The 13,900-nt window shown below is 34.6% G+C and overlaps 1 protein-coding gene across 1 annotated transcript in view; it reads right to left on the reverse strand.

Moving 5' to 3' along the window:
* The window catches only part of LOC138715543 (uncharacterized), a 51,617-nt gene that overhangs the window by 2,970 nt on the left and 34,747 nt on the right, over positions 1–13,900 (reverse strand). Inside the window, exon 3 of the mRNA XM_069848596.1 lies at positions 4,884–5,030. Coding sequence (XP_069704697.1) covers positions 4,884–5,030 — 147 coding nt within the window. The remainder of the gene's footprint in view (positions 1–4,883; positions 5,031–13,900) is intronic.

Raw genomic sequence — 13,900 nt, forward strand, 5'->3', positions numbered from 1 at the left:
TGACCTTAACAAATCAGTACCTATGCTCTTTAATAAATTTCATCTTACGTAATAAAGAAAATTTTGTAACTAATTCAGCCATACATAGCACAAATACCCGCAGAAATAATGATTTTCATACACCATCATCAAATTTATCATGCTATCAAGCGGGAGTGCGTTACATGGCAATAAAATTTTCAATGGTCTTCCTGAAGACATTAAGAATCATTACCAAATCACTGCGCTATTTAAGGTAAAACTAAAAAATTACTTAATATCTCACACATTTTATTCTGTAGATGAATTCTTGACATTTCACAGTACTGAGTAAATATTTTAGTACTATTAAATGGTAAACATATTGCATTCTATAATATATAATTGTTATTAAGGTACCGGTATTAATTCTGTATATATTTTATATTTGCATTTTTATATATTAAACGTAAGAAATGGATATGTTAGGCTATATTCTATGCTATAAAGCAACTGTAAGAATATTATGGAAAAAATTAATCTATCTGCCTGCCTGCCCATCCATCTGTCTTCATCTTGATCGTCTTGTATTTTCTTTCTTTATGTATTCCCTATTTTCTCCTTGTATTTTGAGGAAAAAAAGTTACATTTGTTCGTACCAAATTTTCTCTTTAAAGGACAAAACTAAAATTCTTTCAAACATCTATTATCATAATACACTGCTCTCTTAAACTGACTGAGCATATTGGGAATTCAATCAATAGCTTTCCCAAAATAGGCTATGAAAAGTTTCATATAAAACAATGGAAGATAAAATTAATGTGCATTAAATTGTGAATTATTTGAAAGAAACATCAGATATTCTGTGTGACAATGTCATAAACTGTGAAGGAACGAAGGTACTTGCATATCATATGAAATATACACTGTCTACATATTGAAATAATGGTCTTTATACATTGGGAGGAAAAAACAAAACAAGAAAAATATACATTTTTGCTGCCAAACACTTCACCATTCTATTTCATCACATTCCTCTTAAGACATTCAACTTCTTATGTAGGGTTCCGAAACAATTAACAAGTATGAAAAATACGTTCGTTTGTATCCTGGTAGTAATATTAATGCAATTTTTAGACACCACAAAATGTTGTAAAGTGAGTTTCAATACATATCATTACAGCTTTAAAGAAACTATTGAAGTAATGTCTATAAACTACAAACAAATATTATATGTAGGCTACAGATATACTAGGTTTGAAGATTATGGCTATAGAAACAATTGAGACAAGATACACACGTATGGAGTGTTGACAAATTTATACGGATGAATCTCTTATATCATATTCAAGAGGTGCAGAAACTGGGATGAATAAGTCCTGTCTTTTCATTTTACTATTATGTAGGAGAATACACAATAAATTTTTAAGTTACTGCTATTTACATATTACTTACAAATGGCTTTTAGAGAACCTGGAGGTTCATTGCCACCCTCACATAAGCACGCCATCGATCTCTATCCTGAGCAAGATTAATCCAGTCTCTACCATCATATCCCACTTCCCTCAAATCCATTTTAATATTTTTCCCCTGTTTATGTCTAAGCCTCCAAAAAGGTCTTTTTCCCTTTGGTCTTACAACTAACACTCTGCATGGATTTCTGTCTATTTACATATATGTTTGCAAAATCTCTTATACAGATTAAATAAATTCTAATTATCAGATTGAAGGGCAGCCATACAGACTATAATCTTGCAACAGACCACAAAAAAGGCTGAAATACAAGATTAAAAAAAAAAAAAGTGCATTATCTAACTAAACTACAGAAAAAAAAAAATAGTTGATTTCTTCCCATTGTTACATAAGGAAAATGAAACAGCAGATTTTGGTTAAAAAGGGAATTGAAATTTTACAACCATCCAATAACAGACTTCCATTTTATTCTGTAAAACAACTAATCAGTTCGATCAGTTCTAATCAGTACTTCTAAGTAAATTCAGATCTGCCCAAAACAATAAAATTCGGATGGAGCAAATGATAAAACCTGAAAATTTTGAATGATTAACCCCGAGATAATCCCTCAAGGGCCACATAAATCAGGTTGGTAACAAGTCATGTCATGATTATTTGACAAGCCACCTGTACAGGATAGAAATTTGCCATACATCAGCCAGTGTATTGTGTGATGCAAATGAAGAAATGAACGTGAAACATATCCAGGGATGCAAAGCATTGCTAGAACAAATGATAACATACAAAAATATTGGAGTGCAAGACAACGATTGACTATCAAGTGCCTAGACCAAGCATGTCAAAACCCTGCACGTTGTGCAGTCGCGCACTTTGTGCACTTTTCTCTGTGCGATGTGCAGTTCCTATTCCCCTACCTGGAGGGAGTGAATCAGCTTGGAGGGGAACGCGACAGGGCTGTACATTACCTGCAGTAGCAGAACAGCTTTGGTTTCAGTAACACAGATCAGTACGGGTGCTCATTGAGCTGTGATTGTGAATGCGTTATGAAAAATAAAGTGAGGAGTCCATAGATATAACGAAGAAGAGAAATCACGAATCATGTATCATAACTGTTATAATGTTTTCCTCAGCCAACAGTAATTATTTTAAAATGAAAGGCTTTCATCACATCATGTGGACCTAATAGTGATGTGAGAATTTAAATCAGATTAGTAAAGTTCTCAAAATATATTAGCCAGCTCTTATTTCTTAATCAGTACTCTCACGGCGAAACAAACATAACAATTATGTTGTTTTGGAGTCTGTACTAACACAGCCATCAATGGTTAGGCGACTTACAACTTTTATTTGATAAGCTGATAAGTGATGAGAATATTGAGTGAGAAATACATGTGAGGGTCTTGAGATTGTAAGGCAAGGAACAAAGCAACTATTTGTAAGGCGGAAAAATTTTCTCGAAAAATAATACATAATGGCGAATTTTCCATCTCAGGTTACTATATTATCTTAATATACTTACGTTAATAAATCTTTAAACTTGACATAGAGAAGATGTACTCACTTCACAGCTTGTGAAGTACTCTTTTAACTCAATTCAGTAACGCTCCCAAGTTGCTGATACTTGCTCTCAACATTTTCCAAATAAACTATATATAAATTTAAATTAAGCTTAATTTATCCAATTTATTAATAATAATAACAACGTGAATTTATATTAATATACAGCAAGGAAATGATTCCAGTGTAAAAGCCTCACAATGTCCTATTGCATGTAATTGGGAGTAAAATATTTCTTTAACATTTGTGCACCAATGGTCCCAATAATGCTTGAGGAACAATGAAAGAGTATTACTTTGAAATAATCAGTACCTACTACGTAAAATGAAATACTGTGTTCGTTTTTTGTTGTTTCGAAATTACTGCAATATTTGTATTTTCTTAAATACTGTATACAAATCATGTAAATAAATTATTCTTTACAAATGACTGCTTTGTGAATTGTAACTGAGTAAGTCTATTGTTTCTTGTGTTACAATTATTGTCAAATATAGACACTGACAATAATTGTGCTTTTTCCTTCTGGGGTCATTCCACAGTAAGTGGTCCTGTGACTAACACTGTATTTTATTATGTTTACTCAGTAAATAATGATATTGCATTGAGCTAATATGAAATTAGTAGCAGATTTTGAGCTGGATAAAACTAAAAAAACAGGACATGAATATATTTATTAGTTTTAGATGCATAACATTCTGAATGTCCTGTGACTAACGAAACCTATTGTGGAATGACCCTCTGCTAAGTATGTTTATTATGTCCAAATGTCAATTTAATTGAACACTAGAATTGCAGAACAGATTCTTGTACATCCCTCCCGCTAAAAACTGGTAATAGCAACACGTGAATGACGCAATCTGTACAGACCAGCGTTCCGCGCACATACACTGCACTTTCAGTGTCTGATTTCTGACATGCTTGGCCTAGACACTGGACCAACAACCATATATTACCTGTACAATATAAGTACAACATTCGTATTTAAAAATATGTAACATTCAGAGAGGTAAATTACACTACAACCAGACTTGCAATCGAAGCTCATGCTGTAAACCCGCTGCATTCCTATATGGGCTGTACTTTATAATTTGGGTGCGCAACTTGAGTTCATAGCTTGAATAAAATCGATTAGGCACACACACCAGATCATGCAAGAAACATGATGCATGGCACAAGGAGCGTGACACATAACACCATGTTATTTGATCTAATGAGTCATTCAGTATGGAGTAATTGGATGATGAAGATCTGCTATTGTCAATAATAAGAATGTGAAGATAAAGGCGTAGGTTTTGGATTCATTGGTCCAAAACGTTGAAAATCATGGTGCTTGTAGTGTTTTATTGGTAGAGTTAGCACAGCATCCAGACAGATTCACAGAATATTACAGAATGTCCAAAGAATTATTTGAAGATGCGACAAATTGTGAATATTCCTAATAGATGGAAAACATGTATGAGTATTTCACTGTGACTTCTGTTGAAGACTTGGGTAGAAATACTATTTGTGCTAGGGTTGCCAACTATTTTTGAAGAAAATACGGGAGACTAAGTGGTCTAAATATTTGACATAAAAAATTGAAAAATTATTAAATTAAGTTAGCAGCACTAAAAACAATTTTATTCTACATTTTGGCAGTTAGGCTTAAATTAAAGTATTTTGAGATATTTTACCTAGCGTAATAGTTTCAAACAAATTGTAAAAATTTCCTACCTGAGTAATTGAAGTTGACTGTGATTTGCAGTTCTGATTTGATTAAAGTGTCGCACTCCTTTTTCGAACATCTGAGGATTGCAAGACTTCATATGTGAGTATAGGTATATATCAATGTTAACAAGCTTGTTAAAATTGGCCATAAAGTCATTTAAATATGTGCTCCTGCATATATGACTTACCGGTATATGTCTAAAATGCAGGTAGTAGGCCATTGAGGATATAATGAGGAGAGTTTGGCTGGCACCGTGGATCGTGTCCCGGCATAGCTCAGTTGGAAAGAGCACTCAGCACGCAGAGTTGAGAGGCCCTGGGTTCGATTCCCGGTGCTGGAACGAATTTTTCTCAAAATTAATAGGTATCTACATGTTGACTACTAACAAAAAATAGTAGTCTCGATTATTGAATGAGGATGGCGAGACCTCATATATGAATGTATGTATATATATATATATATGTTCACTTACTGTTCATAAAAGAAAACACACTTTGTATAAGCTTAGCTGCACATTTCAGTGCAGCTCTGGAACAACAGAATCCATCATATAAACCACCTTCAACCATATAAAAATTAAATGTTTCAAATAAATTTTTATATTATGCAAAAACAGGGGACAAAAAGGATCGAAGAGAAGAAAAATACGGAAGTTGGGAGACTGTTAAAAATTGGGGCTAAATACGGGAGAGTTAGCAGCACTAGTTGGTGCTGTGCTGCCCATTACGAACACAAGATAAACTAAACTTTCTTTTTATTTCGCTGATGAGACATTTCCCTTGTTGAAGCATATGATGTGGTCATTGCCCAAGATCATATTGACAAAGGAGCAACGAATTGTTCACTATATGCTATCCCGTAGAATGTAGAATGTGCATTTTGGATGTTATGTTCTAAATTTAAAGTCCTGGACACAGCATTTAACTGTCAATTGGTATCATTATCAAGTGTGCACGTATTCTGTACAACTTTGTGAAAACAAGAGAAAGAAAAATGTGCCAACCTACAGTGGAAAATATTCCAGACTTTGATGCCACAGTAGTTCGAAATGATTTCCACACACCATATGGTGACCGACCTACAGATGAAAATGTCTATATGAGGGATAGGTCAGTTTCTTATTTTTTTAAGTGTAGCGTAGCTCTTCCTTGACAATTAATTCCCAGTGACTTAATAAAACTTGTTATGAAGTGGGATATTTATATTTAAGTGGAGATTTATATTTTAAAACAAATAAATAAATGAATAATACATGTACGAGAACTAAATAGCTACTTTCCCGGACAATCCTATTTCAGTTTATGTTTCATTTCTGCAGCTATCTCCGCCCAAATTTTATCTCTGAGATTCTTCTTTGAATAATCTGCTCCTGTACAGTCGTAAATATCTGGATACCTCTCCATCACATTATTTCTGGTAGTCCATCATGATCAGAAAGTGTACACTGACAACTGAACTCTGGGCTGTAGTGGCCAGGTTGCATGAAGTACGACACAAAGAATCAGCATGTTTTATCTTGGTTATGATGCAAGGCACATGCATTATGTTGCTTGTGTCTTGCATTATCTGGCCTGACTAGTAGCACCTAAAGGCGTTCGTTTATTCTCCTTTGATGCATGCTTAATGTTCCATGCATACTGCTTCATGTGTCTGTATCGACTGGTGTGTATCAGTGGCGGCTCCTGCGTATTTCTTAAGAAGAGGAAAGAAGGTAACAGGACGAAATGACACCTTCTTGAATGAAACATGCTACAAATTAGCCAACATGCACACATGTAAGACCAGGTAGGGTTGGGGTTGGCCTTCCCTTCTGTATAGCAATAATCTGTTCTTGTAAACTGAGTTTCCTAAATTTTCCATAAAATATAATGTTTTCACTTCCATTCATTGTTGAATAATTGCACAAATTAACAATTACAAGGAAATTCACCTCGCAGCATTTTTCGAGCACACTACAGCATCACATGTGTTGGAAGAGACTAGCTACTAACACGTAATCGGAACCACGGAAATGGGAAAGGGAAATAATCTGAGGAAAGCAAGAACACTGCACCCACCCACGTGGTCTGTGTTGCCACATGTACATTTTACAAGTTCAGTATCACATGCTTTTGAAGAATATCAGTTCTTGTAAAGTCATACTACCATTAGTGTTCAAAGTTGCTGGTGGCCAATTTTTTATGTTAAAAATAATGTAGTTTGGAGTACCTACTTTCAATTTCAAATATATTTGTACAAAACTGACAACTTGGCTGTTGCCCTGTCTAGTAAACAATGAATAGAAGTGAATTTCAGGGGCCAAAAAGATCTGTGATACCAACGTAGAACTAACTTCCTCTCTGTTTTATATAAACACGACTTTAACTTTGAAATATCCTTGAAAGTTTCAAACCATGAATAGTAGCCTATATAAAGTGCAATGAATAATATTTCTGATTTATAATTTTAGAAAAAAGTTTATACGGTGTCTTTCATAGCGTTGCGTTAAAACTGTATTATTGTGTCTCCTCCTAGATGTGTTATAGTCTGGTTGAATGCAAGATCGTTAGATGGCAGCGATAGCGAGCTTGCTGCACGACCAGTCGGTTTCTATTTCCCGCCCATGACTGATTCAGAGGAGGATCTCCTCCCTCTCCGTTCATTTACTCGCTTTAAAACTCTGCTTCTTTCTCTGGCCACTAGTGCGCTGTTGTCTATGTGTGCTAACTGCAGTAAAGGAGGAATGGCTTGGCTTTCCTCCACACAAACAATCTCGCACCTTTCTTACAGTTTCTAGCAGCACATGAGCGCGCATCGTTTAAAACTCGATCAACCGTGGTTTTCTTATAGCTGTGAACTTAAAAATTATCGAATCTTCCTTGAATTTCAAGGCACATATTTTATTTGGTATTTACTTTCGAAAGAAGAAAAATGTGAGGAGGATGTTCCTCCCTTCCCTCCCCCGAGGAACCACCTCTGGTGTGTATCCTGTCTTACTTGAACTGCTGTGTTCCATAGCTTGTCGGTTTTTTGCCGTGACATCAAAAGAGGTTTAGCATGCTCGAACTGCATTAAGTGTGGTTGTGCATATAACATTTATTTCAGTCTTCATTAACAGTGAACATAGAATGCATTGAACAAAATACAACACACTTTAATGAATAATAAAAGAAATTCTGTAGAATGCAAAATATTTAAGGCATTCCAACAAAACTTTGAGGAATAGTACCACAAGAAAATGACCGTCATTCTTCCATCTCTCTGAGAGGAGAAAGCAAAACTAAAGAAAATCACAGGAATAACGAAAGCAGATATATATAAATGCAGTGGTGATATTCTAATTTCCTATCATTTTTGGTTCTCTCTCCTAATAACTACAAATTTCAAAATTTTATTATAAAAAATAGTAAATAAGGTAATAATAAGCAGCTATAAATAAAGGAAAATCGCTAGTACCGCTACAGAATATATATATGCAGAGTACTTTTTATCATCTACTGGTACATCAAGTTAGTTTAACATTATGGATGATATTCATAGACATTTCGCACCATGCACTATGAGCGTACTAAGCTAGCCCCGGCTATCCACTGGTTACTTGTACAGAATTCAAATCATATCATATCGCTAACACTGATTTACGAATACGAAAAACGATGGAATACGGCCCTAAATGTTTAGCACATCACTGCCACTTTCTAGCATGCCATATTGTATTTTTGGTCCAGGGAAAATACACTTCTTTTACAGTAATACTCGTAAAAAATTGGAACGTTTTCGTAAGAAAGTATTAATATTTTCTCTAGACTAGGGTAACCAGACGCCCCATTTTTAACGGGATTGTCCCTTTTTTCAGCTTCTTGTCCCCTGTCCCGAGAAAAGTATGCCCGGTGCGCCAAATGTCTCGTTTTTTTAAATGGCATCGCATTTCCCTAAATTATCATTAAGATATTTATTTTTCTTTTATTTTATTATGAAAGATAAATACATTAACTTAGTTTTACAAACATAATTCAGATTGTAAGTTTTGTGTTAGGAATACCTGGTACCAATGCATCATCAGAAAGAGTGTTTTCGTTGTTGAATTCAATTTGGTCTGACGAAAGGAATCAGTTTCCAGTTAAAACCATAATCACAAAATGTAATTTCAAAAATGTGTCTTGCATGGACTTTTATAGTTTCTTGAAGGAAAAGCCAACACTTCTACAGCAAATTCACTCATCAAAGAAATATGATGCAGATTGTACAGTTGATCTTCATAGAGAATGTTAAAATACTTATTATTTCTCAGTAATATTTGCAATTACCATGGACATATACCGTATATGTTTAACATAGGTACACATGAGTGAACTGGTGTTAAATTTCTTGAATATCACCACTGTGAGGCAAAAAATTTTTTCACGAAACAAGTTCAGAATACAGTGACATGAATATAATTGTAAGGTCCAATTAATCTGAAGTATTTTTAAACAGATAAGTTAACCTATTTAATTCAGACTAGCTGCCACATAAATAAATTGTCAACAGTGACTTAAGCCAAGTATCCATACTACTCTATTACATACTCTTCTCACTTTATAGATCTCTTGGGTATGGAACAACAAGTTTTGATGGAGAAATCATTGCAATAAGTGAAAGTCTCAGGAATCTTCTATGCCACATCAATAAATTTAAGAATGCAGTTATTTTGTCAGACTCCAAAACAGCTATTCTATCAATAGTCTCTAAACACACACCTTAATCTCAAACAGCAGAAATAACTAAAATGCTCTCTCAATTAATATCACTCAATAAAATAATTGTATTCCAATGGATACCATCCCATTGTGGAATCCTGGGAAAAGAGATTGCGGATGCATTAGCAAAGAAGGGCAGCACTGCTACTTACAGACCTGTTACTAACTCTACATATTACTCTGTGAAAAGATTTATTAAATCTACATACTTAGACTTCAACAAACAAAATTTGATAACACAATCTCAAGGGAAAAAATGGAACTCTCTGCAACATAATCCACAGTTAATTCCCGATTTACCACGAAACTCGTCTGTGGCTGTATTTAGATTGGCAACAGGCCATGATTGTTTGGCCAAACACCTGGATAGAATTGGAATATATCAGTCCCCTAACTGCCCATTGTGCAACTCAAACCAAGAAATGGATTCGGAACATCTCAAAATCTGTGCTTCAGTGGCTGGCCATGATAATATCTTTGAAAAATATTGGAGTGCAAGAGGTCAAATGACTTTATTGTCAAACGTCTGGCCTTAGAAAACAACAATTATTATAGCCTAGTTATTGTAAACAGTGTAGTATTTATTACTTTAAAATAAATAAAACTGGACCTTATTGCTGACTGACATTATATAAACACAAGTAGGCTAATAATGAATGTTTAGATAAAATGTTGATTCATGTCAACTTTAATAAATGTCTCGCTTTTTTATTTTGTAAATCTGGTCACCCTACTCTAGACCAAAAATACACTATGGCATTCAAAAGAAGTGGCAGTGATGTACTGAAACAACAATATTATAATAATAATACTTTACTGCTATGAGGGCTATTCATAAAGTAACTTCCGTTTTCATATAGCGTGCGTAACAACAGAGACAGTGGTGCCGCTCTTGCAGTGGAGTGTACCTTGAAGCAGTACGCGTCAAGCAGCGGTAGAGTCAAGGTCGTGCCTTTGTTCCTGTCAAAATGTGTGCTGCAATCGCAAGTCCCGCCAGGTGTGAGGTACTTTCTGTAACAAGATTTCTTGTGGCTAAAAACTGTAAAGCCAGTGAAATTCATCGCCAATTTTGTGGAGATTATAGGCCAGGCGTAATGAGTGAAGGTGGTGTAAGACAATGGTCCCATATGTTCAAAAATGGGCGAACCAATGTCCATGATGAAGAGAGAAGTGGTCGACCGAGTATCGTGAATGCAGATCTGATTCGTTGACGAAAAGGTTAGAGCAAACCGCAGGTTTACCATGTCAGAGCTTAGTGAGGATTTTCCACAGATTAGTCGTACTCTTGGGTACAAAGTGATTACCGAAGATTTGGGCTACTGGAAACTTTCTGCCAGATGGATGCCTAAACTCCTGAGGAACAAAAGGCTCAGCAGAAGAGGGCAACAGATGAGACTTGGGTGCTGTATGTGAATGCAGAAACAAAACTTGAATCAATGCAGTGGGGCCATACTCACTCCCCGATAAAATCCACAAAATGTCGTCAAACACTTTCCACAAGGGAACTTATGACAACTGTCTTCTGGGACAGCAAAGGAAATTTGCTAGTGGAGTTCTTGGAGAGGAATGACACTTTTAATGCTGAGCGTTACTGTAATACACTAACAAACTTAAAAAGGGCAATTTAAAACAAACATCGTGGCATGTTGAGCTCTGGGGTGATTTTCCTGCATGACAACGCCCGGCCACATAGAGCGTGTCGTACTGCGACCAAACTGCAAGAGTTCGACTGGGAAGTATTGGATCACCCTCCCTATAGCCCAGATTTGGTGCCTAGCGATTACCATCTCTTCATGCACATGAAAACGTGGCTTGGCTCGAAGCGCTTTGACAATGACGAAGAGTTGAAAACCAGCGTTGTAGGTTGGCCAAATTCTACAATTGCAGAATTTCAAAGCTCGTCAAATGCTACAACAAGTGTCTCAATGTGACTGGAAACTGTGTGGAAAAATAAATTAGAGTGTATAATTTCAAACGTATTGTAACCCAATTTTGTAACGTCATTCACAGGTTTGTAAAGAAATAAATGGCTACTTTATGAATAGCCCTCGTAGAACAAAGATACATATTGCTTTTTTTATATAAAAACATTCTAACATCCCCAGAGAGAGTAAGTTCCATACTTGTGCTCAGAGGGCATTCCACATAAGATATTTTATTAAATAACAGAGTAAAAAGTAAAAAAAAGAAAAAGAAAAAAGAAGAAGAAAAACATATCACAATAATTGAACCTTAAATTTTCTCTCTAAACAGCAATTTTTAATTGATTTTTTTAAATAAGGAGTATTAGTAAATTGTATATTTGAGAATTTAGCTATTAAGTTATCATGTTATAAAGCCTTGGACTGAAGTTGCTACTGTGATTATATGCTACAGCTATGATACATTTAGGTTCTGTTAAGCATAATGTGTTTTCTGAGCTTTTGGTTTTATATTTATGTGAATATAAATTAAATATATTTCGGTTTTTATGTACGAAATTCAGTAATACATCTTGTTATAAATATGATGCAAGTCAAATACTTTAAATCTTGAATACAACAGTTCTGAAGGATAATCAAGAGTTTATTAAGGCATAATTTTATTATTCTTTTCTGTAGCAGAGTTATTGGCATGAGGGAGGTACTATTAGCACAATATTAACTTTCTTAAACATCAACCATAGTACACCAACTATTTACTTTTCTTACACATAATGCTACCACCACCACAAAAAATTTTGATCAACACTTCAACCATTAATGCTTCATTATACTACTCTGATTGCTCTCTGCAATTCTTTTAGTTGGTTATTGAACGACCCTGTATTAACTACTAGGATATTTGCCATCGATTGTATTGGTAATAGCGTGATGATATTTGGCAAGCTGAGGCCGAGGGTTCGCCATAGATTACCTAACATTCACATTCGCCTTATGGTTGGAGAAAGCTTGGAAAAAACTACCAGTAATGAGCACAAGCTGGAATCGAACCCATGCCCGAGTGCAACTTTGGAGCAGCAGGATGCTTGTCTTTGTAAGCTTTTCTTTTGTTATACACATTAATAGGAACATTTTCACAATTCACTTTCTTGCTTTAAAAAGCTAACAATTTGTGTCTACTTACTGATGTCCACGTTTTTCTTCAGTGATATTGTACACCGCAGCATAGAATAATGAATCCACAGAGAACTTGATTTCTTCTTTTCACTTTTCATTGAAAAATATTCCAGCATAAACTTTTCAGAAATATTCTCTACTTTTTTTTTTTACACCAATCTTCAAACTTCTTATATTCCTCTTCATACCTCTGTCGCGATTTTGTTGGAATTAATAAATCAGTACAGCTGTTAATGCAATACCATTGACACTTATATTTATAAATAGTCATGGTGACAATACCGACAATAATAACATTCTTCAAATGTTTCTTGTACATGGCCCTCTATATAAATTGATCACTTACAAAGCAAATGTATATAGCTTCAAATGTTTCTCGTACAGGGCCCTCTATATGAATCGATCACCTACAAAGCAAATGTATATAACTGGCAATAAAAATTTTACATTTAGATAATACAGTATTCAATTTTACATTATTTTTTTTTTATCAAAGCGGATAAAACTTTGTATGATACACATGTCGTAACTTCATATTACAATAGTAGACTGGTTATCAAACTCAGCCTGCAGCCTTGTTTGACAAAATCTCGTATTGTAAAATAAAACGTTACGACATTGGTATCTAAATAACTATTACATTATGTTTTGTGCAATATTAAAATGCTTGATAATATCGTATTGTCAGTGTTCTTCCAGCCTGTAAATGCTATTTTTTTTTTTAATTTAAAACATTTAACAACCAGTTCTACATTGTGGACAAATTAAACAAGCAGTGATCTGACTGAATGACACGACATGTGAAAATGTGATAGCTTTCAATTGCATTATATTAATTTCTACTAAATCATTTCATTGCTATATAGCCTACTATATACCAAAAGATATATATAGGCCTACCAGTATTTAGATATAGTGGTAGTTTCCTAGTACCTGGTACTTGTTACATAGGTCGTGTTTGTGTTTACACAGTGGCTTCTTTCTGGAAAGAATTTTAAGAGTTTGTTACTGGATGTGATTCTAGTCAGTTTGTAATATATTCTTGGTCCAGGGCAAATATACATCTTTTATGATTATACAACAATGGCTGACTTAACAGCTTATGCAGCGAGTACCGGGTACTAGGAAATTTCCCATCTTTTTACATATTTTTTATTTCAAAAGTTTCATTTATTGGAACTGATGATATAATATATCAGAATACACGATTTGTATTCAAGACTTTGGCGTTTCTATGGAAGGACAAGCCTCGAGAAGGATTAAACACTGTAAGTTCAATTTTATTTAAATACCAACTTGTATAATGCATGATGCTGTCACATTTTAAACATATTTTAGTGTGAGCACAAAATTTCCATTTCCTATTATAAGTTCATAAAGATATTCAC

Source organism: Periplaneta americana, chromosome 15 (assembly GCF_040183065.1).
Source record: "Periplaneta americana isolate PAMFEO1 chromosome 15, P.americana_PAMFEO1_priV1, whole genome shotgun sequence".
In the NCBI taxonomy this organism is placed as follows: domain Eukaryota; kingdom Metazoa; phylum Arthropoda; class Insecta; order Blattodea; family Blattidae; genus Periplaneta; species Periplaneta americana.